This window comes from Letharia columbiana, assembly GCF_014066305.1.
Source record: "Letharia columbiana isolate WasteWater2 chromosome Unknown Sc0000012_s0, whole genome shotgun sequence".
Lineage (NCBI taxonomy): Eukaryota > Fungi > Ascomycota > Lecanoromycetes > Lecanorales > Parmeliaceae > Letharia > Letharia columbiana.
This window is the reverse complement of record NW_023501050.1, coordinates 646,967-667,071: the sequence shown is the minus strand read 5'-3', so window position 1 is coordinate 667,071 and position 20,105 is coordinate 646,967. Positions and strand designations below refer to the sequence as shown.

At 50.6% G+C, this 20,105-nt stretch overlaps 6 protein-coding genes across 6 annotated transcripts; 2 read left to right on the top strand and 4 right to left on the bottom strand.

The window, feature by feature from the left end:
* Positions 1-2,837: 2,837 nt before the first annotated feature.
* HO173_004757 (uncharacterized protein) lies at positions 2,838-5,250 on the top strand (the record flags this gene model as incomplete). Its single annotated transcript, XM_037306678.1, has 3 exons — positions 2,838-2,995; positions 3,163-4,369; positions 4,423-5,250. The coding sequence occupies 3 exons, from the start codon at positions 2,838-2,840 to the stop codon at positions 5,248-5,250; spliced, it is 2,193 nt and encodes a 730-aa protein (XP_037166616.1).
* A 945-nt stretch (positions 5,251-6,195) lies between these two features.
* Positions 6,196-8,449, bottom strand: HO173_004756 (uncharacterized protein; the record flags this gene model as incomplete). The annotated part of the gene is made up of 4 exons (XM_037306677.1): positions 6,196-6,265; positions 6,324-7,132; positions 7,184-8,278; positions 8,336-8,449. 4 exons carry the CDS (start codon positions 8,447-8,449, stop codon positions 6,196-6,198), a joined length of 2,088 nt encoding a protein of 695 aa, XP_037166615.1.
* A 1,146-nt stretch (positions 8,450-9,595) lies between these two features.
* Positions 9,596-11,203, bottom strand: HO173_004755 (uncharacterized protein; the record flags this gene model as incomplete). The annotated part of the gene is made up of 1 exon (XM_037306676.1): positions 9,596-11,203. One exon carries the CDS (start codon positions 11,201-11,203, stop codon positions 9,596-9,598), a length of 1,608 nt encoding a protein of 535 aa, XP_037166614.1.
* A 1,012-nt stretch (positions 11,204-12,215) lies between these two features.
* HO173_004754 (uncharacterized protein) lies at positions 12,216-12,842 on the top strand (the record flags this gene model as incomplete). Its single annotated transcript, XM_037306675.1, has 1 exon — positions 12,216-12,842. One exon carries the CDS (start codon positions 12,216-12,218, stop codon positions 12,840-12,842), a length of 627 nt encoding a protein of 208 aa, XP_037166613.1.
* A 674-nt stretch (positions 12,843-13,516) lies between these two features.
* HO173_004753 (uncharacterized protein) lies at positions 13,517-15,426 on the bottom strand (the record flags this gene model as incomplete). The annotated part of the gene is made up of 3 exons (XM_037306674.1): positions 13,517-14,799; positions 14,872-15,184; positions 15,241-15,426. 3 exons carry the CDS (start codon positions 15,424-15,426, stop codon positions 13,517-13,519), a joined length of 1,782 nt encoding a protein of 593 aa, XP_037166612.1.
* A 979-nt stretch (positions 15,427-16,405) lies between these two features.
* HO173_004752 (uncharacterized protein) lies at positions 16,406-19,472 on the bottom strand (the record flags this gene model as incomplete). The annotated part of the gene is made up of 5 exons (XM_037306673.1): positions 16,406-17,188; positions 17,254-17,635; positions 17,688-18,302; positions 18,355-19,132; positions 19,208-19,472. The coding sequence occupies 5 exons, from the start codon at positions 19,470-19,472 to the stop codon at positions 16,406-16,408; spliced, it is 2,823 nt and encodes a 940-aa protein (XP_037166611.1).
* Positions 19,473-20,105: the final 633 nt, after the last annotated feature.

Genomic DNA, 20,105 nt, shown 5'->3' with positions numbered 1-20,105 from the left:
ACTTTACCGCGTTCTCTTTCTCCTTTGCGCTCGCATTTTCGGCCGCTCTTTTTGCATTGGATACAGCCACTCCGCCCTTCTTCTTCGGCGCATGCTGCCTCTTGCCTACACTGACCGCAGCACCACCTTCTTGACTTTCAATCACCGGACCAGGCGCGGGACGCTTACTTCGTCTACCAGCAGCAGTAACAATCGCCGCTGGACTCTGTGGTGGAGCTGGCGTAGTGCTCTTGCGGCGAAGATGGTCGCGGGGGGTGGTAGCAGAAGGAGGGCCAGCAGAGCTGCGGCGGGAGTGTACACGGCTACTAGTGCATGAAGAAGCAAGGACGGGTTCTGGAGGAGGTTCCGCAGGCCCTTTCAGTGTTAAAGAGATGCGGCGAGGCCGTGTAGAGGTTGCAGTTGGTCTGGGAGTTGTAGCGGCTGTTGGCTTTTCAGGGGCTGCCATGACAGGCGTGGCGGGTGTCGCGGGCGTAGACCGTCGTGATGGTTTTGACGGAGAAGGAGCTGGAGCTGCAAGGGGTACTGTTGTTGTTACTGTATTGGTCGTGATCTTCAGAGGCTCCGGTTGGGCTTGTTCAGTCTTACGCTTCTTCGGAGATTTGATAGGTGAAGTCGCAGTCCCTGAAGACGGTTTGACAGGTGAAGTAACAATATCCAACTGCTTGGGAGGAGGCTCTGGTTTGGGGGACTCTTCTCGTTTTCGCTTCTTTGCAGGAGTCTTAGTAACTTCTTTCGGCTTTTCCTCTGAAGCCGTCTTCTTCTTCGGGGCTTCCTTAGCCTTGAGCGTTTTAGTGCTAGGGGTCGGGCCCTCGATCAGTTTCTCGGGAGGTGGAGCAAATATATTCTTGAGGGAATCCAGACGATGACCCAGCTTCTGAGCTTCTGAAGCCAGGATATCAGCTTGTTCGCGGGCCATCTTCTCCCTCTTCTCCTTCTTGGCAATGTTCAGCGCCATTCCCCTGTTACTCAAATTTGTGTCCGCCAGCCCAAGAGAATCGGCACTTATCTCGCCTGGTACTAGTGCCTTCCCTCGTGGAGCGTTCGCAATATTGTCATCATCAATAAAATCTTCGCCCGCAGCATCGCATTTCGATTTCGTACTTTTGTAATTGTCAGGACCTCGACCGGCAAGCGACAGTTCGCGCCTGATCATAGTCTCGCTTGGTGTCCAGATAGCGTTCTTCTTCATTCTCTTCCTCAGCTTCGCCATCTCCCACTCAGTAAGACGCATCCATGGTGCGTGTATGCTCCCAGGCTTGGCATCTGCTGGCGGAGGACTCAGTAATGATAGAGCATTGCTTGTCGAAATCCCAGCAACGGCGCTATGCACATTCGTCCCCATGGCGCCTGGCGGTCTCGGTGGTCGAGGCTGCTTGGGAAGTTTCAGCTTGGGCGCCTTGGGGGCCTTTGGTGGTCTGATTCGCCCTGGTTTACGAGACCCTCCAACACGCGACGTAGGCATTGGTATGGGCGACGGAGGTACGGATTCCCAGTCTGAGTCGGTAAAGTGGAGTGGAGAGTCTGGGTTTGGAGGTGGTAGCACCTCACCAGGTACTGTAACCTTTCGACTTCGAATCCGTTTCTGAGCTTTCTCCGGAGTTCTACCAGCAGCCTTTGCTGCTCTCGCGCCATCGAAACGCAGAGTGATACGAGGAGGGGGAGTCTTGCGGCTGGCTTGGGGAGATCTTGGCACGGGTGTAGGATCTCTTGATGGAGGTTTCGGCAATGCGTGTAATTTGGATATGATACTGGTCAACCGATTATAGTGACGATCCACCATTTCAGACAGACGTGATGCTTCGCCATAGGATGACTCGCGGCAGCTGATTGCGTGGTCCAGATTGTAGGATATGTCCTGTCGAAGATCATGAGAGCTCGGCCGCTTGTTAGGAGGCATGCTTGGTAGTGACCCATACTCTTTCGTAAGCTCATGTACTGTGTCGGCGGCTGTAACGTAGACATCGTCAAGCTTGCGAATGAGAGTCAGTGACCGAGCGAGGTCCGAGGGCAGGTATTCGGTGTAGTCGAGGAAGTCGGTGACTGTAGCTTGAGCGTCAGGATCCGCTGGGGTATCCTCTATCATGAACTCCATCTGGTCACTGTTTGAGATATGGAGTTCGAGCTCTGAAGTTGACTTGTCGCGTAAGTGAGGTTCTGGGCATGAGATCGTACTGCGGAAAGTGCCACAGGTGCCAAGCGATGGAAGGTCTAGCGCGGTATATTGGTAGGGCTGATGGCAATGGACCCTCGGGGGGAGGAGCATAAACCCTTCAATCTTTCTTTTGCCTGTTACTACGAGTATCTACATCAGCGGTTGGCTCAAGGAAAAGTAATAGGAGCCAAAGTGACTGATCTGAGGTGCAGAAACCTCTGTCACTTGCCAAACATGTCGTGCACGATCTCGTAGATGTAAATCAAACCCTTGGCAGAGCTTTCGATATTCACCGTTGAGTGTTGACTGTTACTCTCACTAAATTTCAATCCGTTTCGAGGGCATCTATTTACTTGCATTATCGAGGACGTCGGGCTGTTACTTCCGAAAGGCCTCATGTTATCCGGTCAGCTTCGCATTCTCCGTCATTCTCACTCAAATACACTGTTTCAGGAACTGTGACGACTTCCTTCAATACTCGCTGAAGGGACCTCAGCACGCTCATCTTCTCTATCATCTCGGCCATTGAGACTACAACTTCATCGCTTTAAACTCATCCTCTCTCTCGTCTTACCTTGCGACGTTGACAGCATCGTAGGTTCATTTGGGCATCTACGAAGCTAGAGCTTCTTGGATCCATCGCAGACATTTCATTTTATCTCCTTCCTTATTCGACACAGCTAAGATGCAAGTTGGTCAGCTGGCTGGTCCTCGGGACCGGTTCTGTCCCGTAGGGGCAGTCACAAAGTGGCCATATCGACACTTGTACAACACGGAAGATTCTGAAAAAGTGTCGGTTAGATATTTCGCAGCTGGGCAATTTCGATCCAGGGGATGGACAATGTAAGTCGACGGGATGCTCTTCCAATATTTCTTGTTGGACCTCGACTACCTCATCGTTCGTTGAGCCCATCACTCTTCCGTCAAATTCCACACTCTCTGTGCTTCAAGTGTCACTCTTCTCCAATTTATGTAATTGCTCAACACGATCCAGCTAACATATCACGTAGATACTATATTCAAACACTGCTGGAAAATACCAAACCTCTTCTGCTCATTCCACGAGAGGAAGTGCTGGACCTCTTCAAAGAGATCTACGTTCATTTCAGGATTCCTGCCGACTTCCCCGACGTGACCCGTCATCCAGGCTTCGACATCGGATTTGAAGAAGAAGGGAGTCCACGTCCGCGCTACCTTGGCCGACTGACAGATCAGATGAGTCTTCTAGATCTTGAAGAAATGATGCCTGAGCCAGGCACGGAGCTAGGAGGGCCACAGATTATGGAAGACCGCACCTTTCCAGCGTTCCGGCGCAAAATGGAGGCCGCGATTCTAGCGGGTAAGAATAGGCAGAAGAACGCAAAGTCCAAGAAGAAGCAAGATCGTGTGGTCCAGAAGCGGGGATGGTGCGCGCAACTGAAGCGTGCTCAATGCTATCTCGGTATCAGACCTCGTGGGACCGCTAGAAAGGAGGACTTCCATAACGACCCGAACCACACCTACGAGGAGAGTCAAGCCGCTCAAGCTGCGTATGAAGAGGCTGCTGGTCTAAAGCTACCAACGCTAGTTCCGACTTTGCCTGCCCCGTACCCTTTCGAAAGTAACGTGGTCTTTGTGTGCGTGGATGTTGAATCATACGAGAAAGACCACAAGAAGGTTACAGAGATAGGCATCTCGACGCTTGATACACTTGACCTTGTGAATACTTCACCTGGAGAAGGCGGCCTTGACTGGATGAAGAAGATTCGGGGACGCCATTTCAGGATCGCAGAATACGCTCATCTCAACAACACTGAGTTCATCGCCGGCTGTGCAGATAAATTTGAAGAGAAATTCGGGAAAAGCGAGTGGATCTCAATCAATGAAGCACCACAAGTCATTGCCTCCTGCTTCCGTCACCCCTTCTCTGCACCAGGCCAGTACCCTTCATATCCAGCTGATGCACGCGTGGTCGGAAGGTACGGATCTGGCAGCCAGTACTTACCTCCAGTTAATTACAACGCACCCAAACGCAATATGATTCTACTTGGCCATGAGATTAGTGCCGATATCCAATACCTTCGAAGTATTGGCTACGACGTCAGCAATCTATCAAATCTCCTCGAAGCGATTGATACAGTCGATCTTTTTCGTGCTATGAAGCATGGGCAGAACCCAAGCAGTCTCGGATCCGTCCTCATGGATCTTGGTTTGGTTGGTTGGAACCTCCACAATGCCGTAAGTCACCTAGGAGCAAAGCGTTGTCCACTAACAGCTGACAAACCATCCAGGGTAATGACGCAGGATACACCGTGGAAGCCCTCATTGGTATCTCCTTCAAAGCTCTAAACTATGAGCACCCCAAAGCACCCGACCCGGAAAGACTCTCTGCCGCGGCAGCTGAGGCTCAAGCTCGCGTCATCGAAGAGACGGAGGAATGGGAAATAGCAGACGAAGAAGGCGGCGATGGTGGCTCCGCCGTCAAGCTTCTTCCCGCGGCCGAGATGGCCGAAGCTCGCGCTTTCCAACAAGGACTCAACCGAGCCGTGAAAGCGGAAGAAAAGTTCAATGGAAACTACTCGAGGAGTGACGCGAGGGATATACAGAGAGGAGACCGTCGTAGTGGCAAGGGTACGAACGGATATGACGGGCATTACCCTGCGCTGAAACCTAGCATCGAGAGAAAGGGCGAGATTCAATACCATGCCGCCAACGAAAAGAAAACGAGAGAGAGGACTGCACAGTACTTCGACGAAGATGGGTGGGGCTGGATTGGAGAAGACGATGGCAAGGCTGTTTCACGGAATGACGGGGCCGATGAGGAGAATGGAAACACTCAAAATCCAAATAGCAACACCATGTCTCAGAATGGCAACACTTCACCCCAGAACAGCCATTCCAAGAGAGATCCAAACTATATTCCACCCCACAAGCGAGCTGTGCAGAACCGAACTCCAAAGGAGGCGAAAAAAAATGTCAGAGACGACACGGATGAGGATTTGATCGTTCTAGAAGACAAGCCGAAAGAGACACCTTTGCCGCCGCAGCGTCTAATGGCGAGGATGAAGCTGCTGGACGCGTACGGGGACGATGCTGACGGGGGCGTGCCGCTCACCTGAGGCTTGGCGTTGCATTCATGGAGTAGGCAAGATTAGCTGGACGATGCGTTTCAGCATGAAACAGCAGGTGTGATTATGATGGATCGTTCATATGAGGTTGGCGAACGCTCCCGATGTTTGCTATGTGGCGGTGGAGATTGGCATGCATTGGTCGAATGGCAAGCATGGAAAAGCTTGCATTGTCTGACGAGGATGGCGGATTCACCTCGTCTACTTTGTCCCGGTGGCGACCGAGGATCTGGCTTGGTTCTATCTGCAGACGGCGATGGGGTTCGAATGTCAGCAGATTGCCATGGGCTATGGATCTTGATCGGTCCTACATACTCCAGATAAACAGAGCATACAGATATCTTCTTGAAACTAACAGTGCACCCGCCAGCTTTGCACACGCGAGCTCATGCTGAATGGCTTTTGAGCAACGCAGTAGGCAGTTTAGTTGTACGAACCGCCACTACGAATCTCCGAGCAACGAGTGGACGGTTTTTGTTAAAGCGACTGTCATTGAATCTAGCAACAGCAGACATTGATGATGACCTCCCTCCCCCGGGTTTTAAATTCAGACCCCAACCCGAGTGTATCCTGTCTCATTGTTCGTAACCCTCTCTAATTGCACCTTTGAAGAATTCTAAAATAAAGAAAGTCCACGGCTTCTCGCAGAACAATAGCCGCCAATCTCAAGGAACCATGGCCACCACCGCCCTCAAAGAACGGTAAGCATTTTCGATAGAGAACGGTAACCACCAGCGGGACAGTGGTCGTGAGTGAAACGCAAACAATGAACTCGATCTTACAAGCCAGACGCAGTGAATATGTACAGTGAAATGAAGGTAGGAAAGATCAATTCGTGAGAATGGGCGTAGATGTAGCTGGGTAGACTGGCGTTTGTGTGTTGTCGTAGTAAGCTTTTTGGGTGCTGTTTTCATAGCGTCTTGAAGAACTCATGGTTTAAGATTGGATGCCGTTCGAGGCAACATTGCTGCGTTGCTGATGGTAAGAGCTGATTTTAGTAAAACCCCTGCTTGATCAGTCAGCGTTATGCTGCTACTTCTCTAGAAAATCAAAGGCTATCTCACCTCGTGATATCAATTTCCCCGTCCTCATCATCCTTCATTCCATTTCCTCCATACGCAGTTGGTCCGTAAGGTCCCACAGGCGGCTTCGCCCTCCTCGTCGGGCTCTCGGCCCCATTCGCAACTGGTGGTGGACTACTACTCTGTATCGCTACTGCACCACCAGTTCCGTTCCTCATCGGGCTAATCTCTGGCCATGGTTGAGCAGGCGTGCTACCAAAGTTTTCGAAACGCCAGAATGGTGCAGGACTGCTGTCCGCAAGATGGCTGGTGGGAAGCTTGACCGTATTGGGCTGCGGCATGTTGAGGTTGTGTGGTCTGGGTGCTGGTGTACGCATCATCGGTGCGTCGTGAGCCCAAGCGCCAGATGTGAGTGTTGGAGAAGAGTCAATGGCTGTGAGGTGTCCATTTGGGCGGCGTCTGGGCATTGGTGAAGTCTCGTCAGATAGCACCGGCAGTCCGCCTTGGGTAGGGGCGTAGATTGGCATTTGAGGGCCGCGGGTTGGTGTATATGACTCTTGCTGTGCTGGTGGATACGAGGACAGAGGCGGTGTACTACGATCTGTTGGAGATGTCTTCATGCCATTAGTAAGAGGTGGGAGGAAGCCGCCGGTTTTTGGAGCTCCGGCTGGAGTGCCAGGCGCAGATGAGACCCGACCTCCGCCTTTGCTGACGTTCTTACTTGCTAAGTTGAGTGTCGCCTGGCGGTGTTCGGGTACTAGGCGCCATTTCATGCCTTTTCCCGGCTCGTCAGGACGTCGAGGGACCTTGTCGAATGCAGGATTCAGGGAAAGGTTATGCCTGATCGAGTTCTAATAAATGTCAGCTTCGATGTCTTGCAATGGATTACACGCTTCACATACTTGCCACCCTGAATTGATAAGTCGATAGTATGCGTAATGCGCTTTGATCCAAGTGTAAATACCATTCAGGCTAAGGGCCTGCTCATCTGTGGAAATGATTGCCCAGGTAATCATCGACGCATAGCTGCAGCCAGGCTTCAGATCCTTCGAGGAGTCCAACGAATAGTCGATCTGCTCAGTCGACTCCATCATGATTCCACGTTTATATGAGTTAGGCGATCGCTTCTTCGCTGAGCCCGTCGCTGGCCGTTTTGATGGCGAAGGTTCTGGTGTAACGGGTCGTGCAAGTTCGGATGGCCCAGGAGCAATTGTAGTCTGTTGGCTGAGATTCGGTCTTGTGTATGCGTACTGCTGAGGGTAAGACGGTGGTGGGCCACTTGGAAGCGCCCGTATGGCACGGTCTGGAAGAGGCTGATGGTACCCAGTCCCGAGTTCGGCATCCAACCCTTCATTGTTCTGATGCTCAAGCACTCTATCAAGGAACGAAGGATGAACTTCAGTCTTGCCGCTTGCTGATTGGAAGAGCATCTCAGTCCCTGCGATGGTGATAATAGTGCCACTCTTGATTTTTGTGTTCTGCCCTTTTTTAAGATTGGCCTCATCCACCCTGACGCCATTGCGCCCGTACGCATGAACGTGCCATCCGTCATCCGACTGGCTATATCTCAGCTCGGCGTGCGTCCTCGATACCACTTTGCTTGGCCCCAGATCAATATCGATCGGTGGCTGGTCATCGCCGCTTTCCTGCGCAGCCGTTTCCTCTCGAGCTTGTCGAGCATGAAACCCATCCGGCGCTCGTCCAAAGAAGATATGAGAGGAAAGGACATAGTATGTCCACTCCCTGCCGCATATCTTTGCAAATGCGTTGATGTTTCCTTTGCCATACCTCTCTTCTGTTCTATGGTTTGGATACTCTTCAGTAACGGCGACAGAATCGGAGGCGGTCTTTAGATAAGGTATGATAAGATCGGCGGTATCTTCGGGCTCATCATCCACGGCGGTCTCATCATCCGAGGCCTCGTCTGAGACATCGGTGACTTCATCCTCCGGTGTTCGCTGGCGCCGTGGAGCTCGAGGGGCGGCTTGACCGCTTGCCTGCAGTCAAAGTTAGCAGACTGGACTGGACGGTGTGTATTCCGTATGTGAGCTCACCTTTCGTTTCTTCGAGGCAGGTGGCGCCCTCTGCGTGGGTGAAGAGTCGAGATCAGCAATCCGGGGATTGGGTGCCCGCTTGCGCTCGCTCCGCCGTGTGGCGGGGGTCGACATGATTACCTCAATTCAATTCTAGTAAGAATATCCAGTCAGCATGCTATTGAATGGTGGGTGCTGCAACGCCGAGGAACAGGAGGGCGCACGGAATGCGCAATGCGTTGATGTGTTGACAAAGCCGAATGCACCTCTCGGCGTCTCGCATACGTCAGAATCGATCGGAGGAACGTACCGTAAATAAAACAAATACTACTGCCCAGCGCCTGCGCAGGATGATGTTATTGTTCTAGTTGTTGCTGTCGGTGTAAGGATAGTGTACTTGGTGGAGGAGGGTAAGATGTGCAGATTGGTAATGATACTCGTTGGCGGTGGTTGGGAATTTGGTCCCTTCGTCAAGGGAGTGGAAAAAAGTAAAGAACGCGTGCCGTACGCGAGCTGAGTCACTTTCAATACTGCTGGCCTTGTTCGCTGTCGCAGTAGGTTCGCTGGATAGATGAAAGCCTGTATGCCGTTCGAAAAGATGCTCGCACTTGTTCGTAGACTTCGAAGAACTCTACAGTCATTATATGTTTGGGTCAAGCGTTTCGTGGGTTTGCCGTGAATTTCTGTACTGGCACTAGCCTGATTGGCTCCAATCTTCAATAAACAGTCGCCAAGACCCGAAAAATCAGTACCTATTTCGCATTATGACTCTAATTGAGCAAGTTAACCAAGGGCGTAATGCCTCGGGGACTACTGTTTTTGCCACTTCGGCCGCTCAAAATAAATATTGACCGTTGATGAGTGGGCAGCATCTGACTAGGTAGGGCGAGCCTGACTCTGCAAATGCCGGTGTCCTTTTGCGACTCGCTCGAACATGCTTGAGTAAGTGAATTGCCCGGGGCTTTACTGTCGTGGCACCATTGGAAAATTCTTCACTAGCACGACCCAGGGCCATAGTTTGGTCGAGGGGATTTGCCGTAGGGGCTGTCCATGTCTTCTTGCATCATTCCTAGATGAGGTTGAGTGAAAGCGTAGACCTCGAAAGTCCCAAGATGGAGGGACTCCTGTGTCACTTCGGGAGAGCTGGCTTGACGGAAAACGGCCTCGAAGAGCTTCCCCTGTAAGTACTGGAGCAAAGTATCCGTTCTTTGTTTAAATCGTCGTTGGACAAGAATTAACGTGTAAAGCGCCGTGGTCCTTTCCTATAGTGGATTCTCCCCATCACTCCAGCCTCCGAATCTTCCCCCTCGTCCTATTTCCCTTCACATCCCTTCCCTCCTCGATATCCAACAACGCCACCCTCTTCCTCTCCCCCACATCCTTCAACCCATCCCTCACAACTCTCGTCTCCACATTCACACCCTCCTCTTTCCACTCCTTCATCTTCGCCCCAACCCTGCCTTCAATCGCCAAAAATAGACTCACATCCCTCTGCCCAACCAGCGTAACCGCCTCCCCTTTCTTCCCAGCTCGTGCCGTACGCCCAACCCGGTGAATATAATCGTCCGGGTTGCGTGGGACGTCGTAGTTTATCACAAGGTCGACTTCTGGGATATCGAGACCGCGAGATGCGACGTCTGTCGCCACTAGAATTCGTGCGGCTGAGGCACGGAAGCGGGCGAGATTGTCTGTTCGATCTTTTTGAGGAAGCAGTGAGTGAAGGGATGTAACACGGTGATCTAGCAATCTGAGGAGTCGCTCAAGTAGGTTGGTGGTAGCGGTGCGGTTGCAAAATACCATGACTGACTTCTTCACAGCGTTACCAGCTGTGAGGAGCAAGATGTGCAGGTAGGCTTCGCGGTAGGTGAGGGGGACTTGGAGGTATGTTTGCTTCAGTGTTTCGGGAACTGCAAGATCAGCTGTGTCGGTCTCGCAGACAAAGATTGGTGGGCGGCCATTGGTTCTGGGGAGCGAATTCAGGGCTATGACTTCTGGTGTCAGGGTCGCTGTGAATAGACAGGTTTGTCGCTCGTGCGAGGGTGGAAGTGCGGTCAGGCAGGTCTCAACGTCTGAGAGCATACTACCAGGCCCAGAAGCTAGTAGTCTGTCTGCTTCATCGAGAACAACAACTTTTACACGCCGTAGTCCAATCGTTGTGTCTACGCCAGATGTGAGAATGTGGTCGGCCAATCGTCCTGGAGTAGCAATGACCACATGCGGTCGTCTCGAGAGCGCAAGAGCTTGTGGCCGCATCTCGGTACCGCCTGTAATCAATATCGGCTTGAGCGACTCAGGAGCAGAAATAGCCTTGATCTGCTCGAATATCTGTAACGCAAGTTCCCTCGTTGGCGTGAGTATAACGGCATATATTCCCACTGGATCCTCCGACCATCTTTGTAGTATAGGCACTGCAAAAGCCACAGTCTTCCCACTACCTGTCCTGCTTCCTCCTATAACGTCCCTTCCTTCCAAAATTTTCGGTATACAACCTTTCTGAATGCCCGTGGGCCTCTTGATCTCCATCGCCGCCAAGGATGCAATGAGCCATGGTGCAACATCCAGTGTTGCGAAGCTTGCTCTCGAATCAACGACTTTACCATTGCTGACAGTAGGGTGCTCGATGCCTGCAGGATTATTGAAGGGTGGGGTGGCCTGCTTAGGCTTGATGCGAGACGCTGTTGAAGGTACTGGCGCTGGCGCTTCTTCTGCTGCTGAGCTATCTGACCCCGTGTCTGGCCCTGAAGACAGCCGTCGCCTCTTTCTGGATATGTTATCCCCGATGGCTTCGTATGACGGAGGACTGCTGCCTGAAAAGACTTCTGAGGCTTCGCTGTCTGAGCTTGAAGAAGTGTGCGAGGAAGCGGCTTTCCGCCGGATCAGCGGTGGCATGGCTGCTCGCAGCGATGTTCGATCTCCACAAATCGAGCTGAAAATCAAAGATCTCAGCGAGCGACTCTTTAGAAGCCTTGACAGACGCCAAGGCTTGAAGCGCGGCCATCAAACTATCTAGACAAGACATGAGAAATGTACCCCCACTCAGGTCCCGCGCAAGCGTCGCCGCTTTAGCGAGTGAGCATCGTGAGACTGCTCGCGCACATTACGTGTCACACACCCTACCTACTTCGTAAGGACCGGTATCAATTCTCTTGAAAGCAAAGTTGCTAAATTCCCAATGCACCAGCCGTCGCGAGAGTGTAGCTCTGACTGTGGACAGCGAAAGACTCCAAAAGGTTTCTAGCTCTCTAGATTCTACTGTGATCTCTATCAATCCACGTCTGCTAATGACATGGCAAGACCATGTATGTACCTTTAAGGTTTAAACCCGCTTACACTGACAAAGTAGTGCAGATTCAATGAGGATAAAGTAGGTGAATTACAGAGACATGTGTGGAAATGTAGAGCGGATGCCGCGCACCTGGATACTTCGCCTCCGAGTGACGTTTGATCGCCTCAAAAACTACCGACCTACCACCACTACCATGAACAATTATCAGGAGCGACTACATATTTCCCATTGACAAAGCACACGTGGCGACCAATGATTACCAGTGACTTCCTTTGAGGAACTGTGCCAGATATCATAATCTATCGTGAAATCTACGACAAAACTACCTCACCATCATTAGCATAGCACTCCAATACACCATCTCAGATAACGATCTTCAACTTCTTTAACAATTCCTCGGGCTTAAGCCTCCAGAGTCTCGAGGTCTAGACCAAATCGTCTTCATTGCGATTGATTTGGAGTATCTATCGAATCTCAAACAGGATTCCAATTGAAATTTTAATAGTTAAGTAGGTATTGCCATTCTGGATAGCAAGGGATCTAATCTCGTCGCCACCTCAAACTGCCATACCAACGTATAAGCTTGTCACTGGGTCACCTTGTTGTGGCGCTACCATGACGAAATATCTTTTCGGTGAGACGATTACGATATATCAGCGAGATATCGTTTTCAATCTGGAATCTCTAGTTCCGCGAACTCGGAGTATCGTTCTTGTCGGTCATGAGTTTAGAAATGATCTGAAAGTCTTACAGCTTCTTCGTTTTGACCTACATACGTCGATCGTGGGTCTTCCAGACACAGGAAAGATTGTCTCCACAACATCACCAAACATTCCTATCACACTTAGCAGCATCCTGAGCGAGCTTCAATGTCCTTTTCAAAATCTCCACGTTGCTGGAAATGACGCCGACTTTACTTTACGGATATTACTGCTATTAGCAACAAGAAACTACACAGATGAAGTGGTTGATAGCAAACATCAAGAGATTCTGACCGCGCCAAAGGCAACCACAAATCTTTCTATACCCAAACGGTCGGATCCTCAGGCAAAGAATATCAAGAAGAAGCAGAGGGGATTCCAAAAGAATAAAAAACATCAATCTGAGTCGTGGGACATGGAAACACAGGGCCAAATCCGAGCAGAACGGGCAGCACGGAGAGCAGAGAAAGAGAGTAATGAGGGTAGACTCGAGGGCTTCGTGACGGCGAGAGGCAATTCGGTCCCACACCATACTTGTTGAGTCATATCATACTGTTCCGTGACAAATGGCAGCAACGTCTGGTCATCCATTTTCAGTTATCCAACCCCAATACAGATCTCAACCTTGCGGTGAACTCATCCCCCTACGGTACTCTTGTCCTCCACACGGTACTCCACTCTTTCCCCAGGGGCAGATTCTGGGAGAAGTTCAGCCGTACAATACAATCCAGCCCTGGTGGCCCGTGAGTTATCTACCTGGAAATGCAATCTACCCGGTAATGCAACCTCTTGTATCAAATGCGACATAGGCGCTAGAGGTTTCATACGTAATCGTTTCTGATACCAGGAGGTGTACGAGTAGGATACAGTAGCAGCTTATCTGCGCAGGGACAACCCCGCTCGTTCGGGTTGACAATCACCTAGATCGTGCGACGATAGAGCGGCGGTCACTCTAGACCTGATGAAGGGTGAACTCGGGGTACAGCAGAGTGCACTGGTTGTTCATAAGGAATTGTTTCATTGAATGTACCCTAGTAAAAGTAAAGGCTCTGGCCCTTCAGAGTCTGCTTGCATACACGAAACGAAATGAAAGCGAACCTCTGGTAGAAAATGCAAGCCAGTGGGGATCCGTAATATCTCGCAACGCCTCCTCAACATGGGAATAATGACTGTATCAAGCCGACCATCTTATCCGTCTTTCATGCAATCCATCGCCTATACCCCAGCAAGGACAGGGTATAAGCTGGGTGTTTCCTCCTTCACCGCGGTTTCTTCCTCTTCATTACTAGCATACTCATGATTCTCAAGTCTCATCTTGATCCACGTCCTCAAGGCCTCGATAGTACGAGCATTGCCAACCCACTCCTCGTTATCTTTGATTGCTCCCTCATCCAGTTCGCCGGATGATGGGGATGCCACACCTCCCAGAGCCGGATCAAGGTTAGAAGAGGAGAAGTCGATGTTGCGGCGAGTCACCGGCTTCGAAACCGGGCTCGCCGCGGAGGATGAGCTAGAGAAAGCTCTCTTAGGGCTGTCATCCGAAGTGTCCATCACATCTCCATGCCTGGGGGTACGAGAAGGAGCAGCTTTCTGGAGTCTTCCTCCACCATGTCGGTGTTGATGCTCTGGTTGAGATCGGAGTGTAGATGTTGGCGCCATGCTTGAAGGATGGGACACTGTATCTGAGGTCGATCCTGGCAACGTGGGGTACATGCCAGCACGTGGGGCCCTAGAAATTCCGCTGTTGCTATGAACTGAATGTGGTGAGTGGTCTGAGTCATGTGAACCAGCGCTTGAAGGCGGCGTCAAGGCAGGGGTGGCATCGTGGTTGGAATGCGTTGGTGAAGCACGCATGTTGGGTGCAAAGCTTGCATTGTGTGCAGTTGGTAGTTGCAATCCCGGGGGGGAGTGGCTTTGACGCTGGACGTAATGAGCACCAGGCTGACCGAGCCCAGCTGCAGCAACATTGTTGGCGTTGTCGTAGATAGTTGATTGCATGGCTTGGAAGACATGGTCGGCATTCAAGAGGTCATCCTTAGTCCTCAAATTTGGGACCATCGGCAGGGAATACTGCGCTGTCGGTGCATAGACACTTGCTTCCGGCCCATCCCCAGACTGGATAGATTGGTAATCGCCTATGGATTGGCCTGGAAGGAAAGGTAGCTGACTACCTTGAATAGCTGACAGACGCGCTCCGATCTGGGAGTAAGAGGTCGGATCGAATGAGCCACGTTGAGTATCTACTACCAGATTCTTGATGGACTCGAGACCTTGCTTATGAGTCTCAACAGGGTGGCTGTTTCCTTCATGGTCGACAGCGTAAGAGACGTTGCCATAGGAGTAAGACGCTTGCTGTGTGGGTGCATACGAATACTGTGAGCCATTTTGAACTGGTTGCTGAGGATATCCCATAGGCATATTCGAGTGAAGGGGTTGCTGGTGCTCAGGAAAGAATCCTGCCGCTGTAGAAGCGAGGGTTTGCAAGTCAGTGACCATGTCTAAAGTATGTCAGGTTGAGGGAGTGCTCATGAGAATTCAAGGAGACATGTGGTGTAGTTTGAGCTACATACTCTTGTTCTGAGCCTGTGCATTGTATCCTCCATTTTGCCCATTCTGATGGCCACGATTGGCTCCATTGGTCCCAGCGTTTTGTCCGAGGTTTGAGTCGTCGGCATGAGTCTTAACGTGCTTCTTCAAATCCTGAGGCCTCTTGAAGGCCTTGCCACAAAAGTCGCATCGGTGTGGCTTTAAAGGTACATGAACACGAATGTGTGATGTGATGTGATCGCGTTTTACAACAGTGACGCGACAGGTACCCCAGGCACAAGTCAGATTGAGGTTGTTGGTACTTTTGCGACCGATGTGGCTTTCGCAAACGTGTTCCTATTGAGTCAAGATCTATTCAAGCCTTTCAAGGATTCGGGGATCGTGTTACTCACATAGAGCGTCTCAGCGTTGGGCGCTCTATCAGCGCACCCTACCCACTGACATTGGAACTGGCTGTCAGAGCTCTGCAGGGGTGCTATCGGTGCTGGATGTTGATGTTGGACGGGCTGCTGTCCCTGCTGATGATTTTGATGGCTTTCAGTGTGGAGGCCGCCTTGGCCTTCTTCTTGGCTCGACATTCTTGGCAGTGGAGCGGAGATGAATATTCCCCAAGGATGAGATTTATATTGATGAAAACACCACGTCTTTTGCAACAACTTGGTGGTGGAAGCTTGTTATGAATAAGTGGCCTAGATTGTAAGTCTTGGTCAAGAGGTGGATGAGAGAAGGAGCAAGTGAGCGGGTTACTCGAGTGAGCAGGAAAGCGAAAAAGCCGCTAATTTGCCAAGACGCCAAGAGCGGGGCCTTGGCTTCCTCGGCTGGTGAAGAAGAAAAATTCGAAAGCTGAGCTCAACACTGCCCCAAGATCGTGGTACTAGTGAGCATGTTTCTCTATTGGGACGCACGAATTATGCACAATTCCGTTCTATTCTCGCATGTTGCCTCTATCCGAGTAATGACAAGCGATAGTATAAATACGCCAAGCCGCTAGATATCTTGGCAAAAATCCCGCCCTCTTGCCAAGTTAAAGTACCAAGCATTTCCGCCATGAAGAAAACGAAACCTCCTTGTTTCCTCAGGTCCCCTCGTCGTTATCTAGAAGCCAAGAGAGTTATCTAAAAATGGATCACACCGTGGTGATAGTACTTCTCGGCAATAGCATCCGTGTTACTTCATAGTATCAGGCAAGCGGTCCGCTAATTTGCTCAAATCGAGTTATTGGACAACACTGGTGACACTAGGATCAGCTCGGCATCATATTTGTCCGCACTTTTGTAGCAGATACACTTGGTCTATTAATAAAGAAATATAAGAAGCCATCTGCTCGTATGTTTCTGTATTTGTATTTTCGTTCACCTAAGTGCATCTTGTACAGCTAAGGGTCCTTCGAGCAAATGGTCCCAGCGCCTTGTGCTTCATAGGACGCGTCCCTCCTGGCTAAGCAGATACACCGCATGCCGTGCCAAGTGTCTATGTACAAAGAGGCGTCATTGAAACGTGACCTTATTAGCGATGTGCAAATGAAGATCGGATGCTGAATCTTCCGGACACGACCCATTATGGGTACTGCCTGTATCCTTGATTCATCCATCCGCCCCAGTCCTCGCCGAACAATTGGTCGATATTCACGCCAGGTGTGCCACCCGGTCTTTGCTGCTGCTGCTTTTGTGGCCATCCACCGCCTTCATTTCCTTGCATAGGCATCGTAGTCGGTGTGGAGTCTATGTTACTCATGTCCATTGAAGGGTTCATGCTCTGCATTCCGAAGCCAAGCTGCTGGCTTTGCATCATGTATGGCAGCGAACCGTAGTCTAGGTTGTCATAAGGGGCGCCTGAGGTAGTCGGTGGGCTGAACATGCCGCGGTCTACTGGGTTCTCTTGTTTAATTGACTGCCGATTTTCGAGCGTGGTCATAGGTTGATTGGGGTAAGCGAAAGGGTCGGATGAAGGAAACATCATGGAAGAGAGATCAGGCACATAGTTGTTCTGCATACCAGATGAAGCCGCGCTTGAGGGTATAGAGCTGCTTGGGCTGTTGTTTGAGGCGCTGTAAGGATCCTGCGAACCCCTTCGATAGATTGGATCAAGGTTGGTCATCTGATCGCGCAGTGGCGAAGAGTCCTGTGCGATTGATGAACGTTTCAACGATCCCTGTTGATTGGGGGATATGTTTGACCGACGCGCAGAGTTATTTACGTTCTGGCTTCTCGAATTGATTTCTGGCGCTCGTTGTGGCATTTGTGACACAGGTAGCTGCGAGGGTGCTGACCTCTTCTTCTGTGGTTGTGGGGCAGAATCGAGCGCTCCTTGGAGCTTTCCAGGAAGTTGTTCAAACATATCCTATGATAAACGTAAACGTCAGTATGCGGGAATGCTTTCCTAGTCCGAACGTGAGTTGCTCGTACCGCTAAGACCTTTGAGCACCTATCGGCGGCATGACTTTTTGCTGCCAGTCCAGCAAGAGTATCCTTTCCCTCATATGCATCTTTTAAAATGCTTTCACTCATTTGGCTTCGTGGGTTCTCGAGCACGAAGAATACCAAGGAGATGATGGAGAAGAACGTTGTGTACATGTAGAACCAATACGAGCCGACTAATAGTCCTTGCTTCTTCATCTCAGTCGTCAAGTGAACAATGTTTCGAGAGACACTGACACAGGCTGCAGCGCAGGCATAAGAACGCTTGTCGATGTTCTTGGCCTGGAGAGTTTGAGAAACGTAATGGAGAAAAGGACGATAAAGGAACATCTCGCAGTGTGCATAGGCCATTCGTAGCAGATGCCGTATCCTGACAGAAGAGTCAGTCTAAACATTGACTAATCTCGGAACAATAATCTTGCCTCATGAATTCTGGCGAAGCCCCGTCGCCAGGTTTGAATTCCTCCGGCAGATTGTTCATCCATTTTTGCAGATCTGCTTCAATTTCACGAATTTTTGCATGACTCACCACGTACGAATGACTGCCTTTCCCATGCACATGCGTCGTTCCCTTAATAGGATAAACGTATTTCACGGTTTTGGCTAGGATATTAACCAGTCTGGTATGAGCATTCAATGCCACGTTGACCGACAATCGCCCGGGCGGCATTGGTAGTATTCCTTCCTTAGTAATGTATTCATCGTCTATTTCCTCAGGCATTCCCTGGTCGATGTCATCGTTACTTAACATTTGCGGCAGACCCAGTAGTGCTCCGACATATGTGTCCAACTTCCGGACGATCCACCATATACGTTTCCGAAGCTCCGTTTCGATGGGATTGAAAGTGTTGGAAACAGAGCGATGCAGGCCCATGCGTATTGCCGATCTGAGAACTATGCCTATGTACGAATAGCATGTACTGAGGCGTACAGAAGACTGGAGGAACAAGACGATGAAGAGCATTGTTTGCAATGATGTCAAATCTCGACAGTCAGTCCCGTCGACCATCGACCGGGCTATCCTGAACCAGTTGAAGCTATGTACACGTTAGCATGTTTTGCATACTTGGATGAGTTCCCAGTAGTCACCCTTGCTCAAAAGCATTGTCATAGCCGGACTTTTGTAATTCGCTTTGCTCCGCTCTCGCAAACAAGGTACCCAGAGCGAGTACTGCGTACAATTGTGGCAGGAAATTCTTTTCTTCATCTCCAAATTTTTCCGGTGGTGTATCATATATTCGATGAAGCATAGCGTCAAATGTTGGCCGATGCACAAGTCGCAATATTGCACAGGCGTCATCCAGCGCGTTTGAGGTCAGCATCAAGGCACAGTTCTTGGCGCAAAGATCACGTGTATTTGGTAGATTTGGGTCTTGAGAACGGTCTGCTGAAGATTTTGGAGATTCGAATGGCTGTGAAGTACTTTTGAACCTCAGGAATGGCATTGCATGTTGCCCATCGGTCGTTTGCCCCATCAAGTCGCCGAACTGCTCGCGCATCTTTCTCAAGAAAACACGGCCTGAAGAGTGACCATAGAAGTCCCAATTACCTTGATCGTCCAAGTCCAGGGAGCCAGTATTGGTCACCATCGACTCAAGCACCGAATCTTTCTCTCCCTCATTCCCTTGCTGGGATACCCCCAGAGGTACCCAAGGTCTCGCTTGGCCAGGATGAGGCTGGAGCCCTTGGTTGGGGGCAAGGTGCATGCGTTGAGTGACACCAAGGTCAGCATTAGGGTCGTCGAGATCAACATTGGGAAGGACGTTTCTCAGGAGAGCTTCGGCGCGCTGGAGCCTATTTTCCAGTGCTTCGACATACTGAGGGGCTGGATTGCGTCTTCGATTCGATGGTTGGTCATAGGTGCAATCTGCGTCAAAAAATAGTCAGCCCCGTGCATTGAAAAGGTGCCGGTGCGCCTTTCGAGTAGCGCGATTTTACGGACCGTAACTATACACGGTGCAGTGTGTACATGGTTGCTTGCCATCGCACTTGATTTTCTTCCTTCTGCACTCATCGCAGGCCCTCGTCACGCGCCTACGCTTCTGCATTGGCAATGAGATTTGGGAGGGCTGAGTTGAAGAAGGCACGCTGCTTGTAGTTGCATTCGCGGAGCTTTGCTGTTGCGACTGCCACTGCGCTTCAGGCATGGCCGCGTCATCCTCGTAGTCATCTTCTGAGGAGGCCGAGCGGCTTTGGGAACGGGACATTATGGCTGGATGACAGAGAACATGGTATGAACTATGGGAAGCGCGCCGTTTTGAGGGTCCCTTTTACGCGGAGAATTCGTTGACTTGGGTGAGAAAGGGAACCGAAAATATTAAAGATGGTGAGGCGTATGAGGGCAGGTCGGTATGTGTGTCGGATTTAACGGATGCAGGAATCAAACAAACTGGGTAAATCTTTGCAGAGGATCAGCGTTTGGAGTACTCTTTACTGGCGCTCCGGATAGGATCCTCTCCCGCCCTTTCCTCGACCGTTTTCTTTCTCCTTGATATAGTATCACGTACAGATAGCATCGCAATTCTTACCCACAATTGTATCTTTTCCGCGTGGCACGCTGTTGTTGCTGTGAAGGAAAAATTGATAAATGCCAAGATAGTGATGTCATACCTCAAAACCCAACAGCCGCCGACGCCTTTTTCGCCTTCGGACTTCTTCAACATTCACAAATTTGCAAAAAAAGTTCCCAGTCTCCGCTCGAGTACGCTTCACCGAGGAGATATGCTAGAAGTCATGGCGTACCCAACATGACTCGAGTCATGGAAGTGTGATGGCGATTCGCTACCTCAGCTTGCAGGTTGATTTTCTACAGGGATTCGACGCCATATGGCGACGCCATC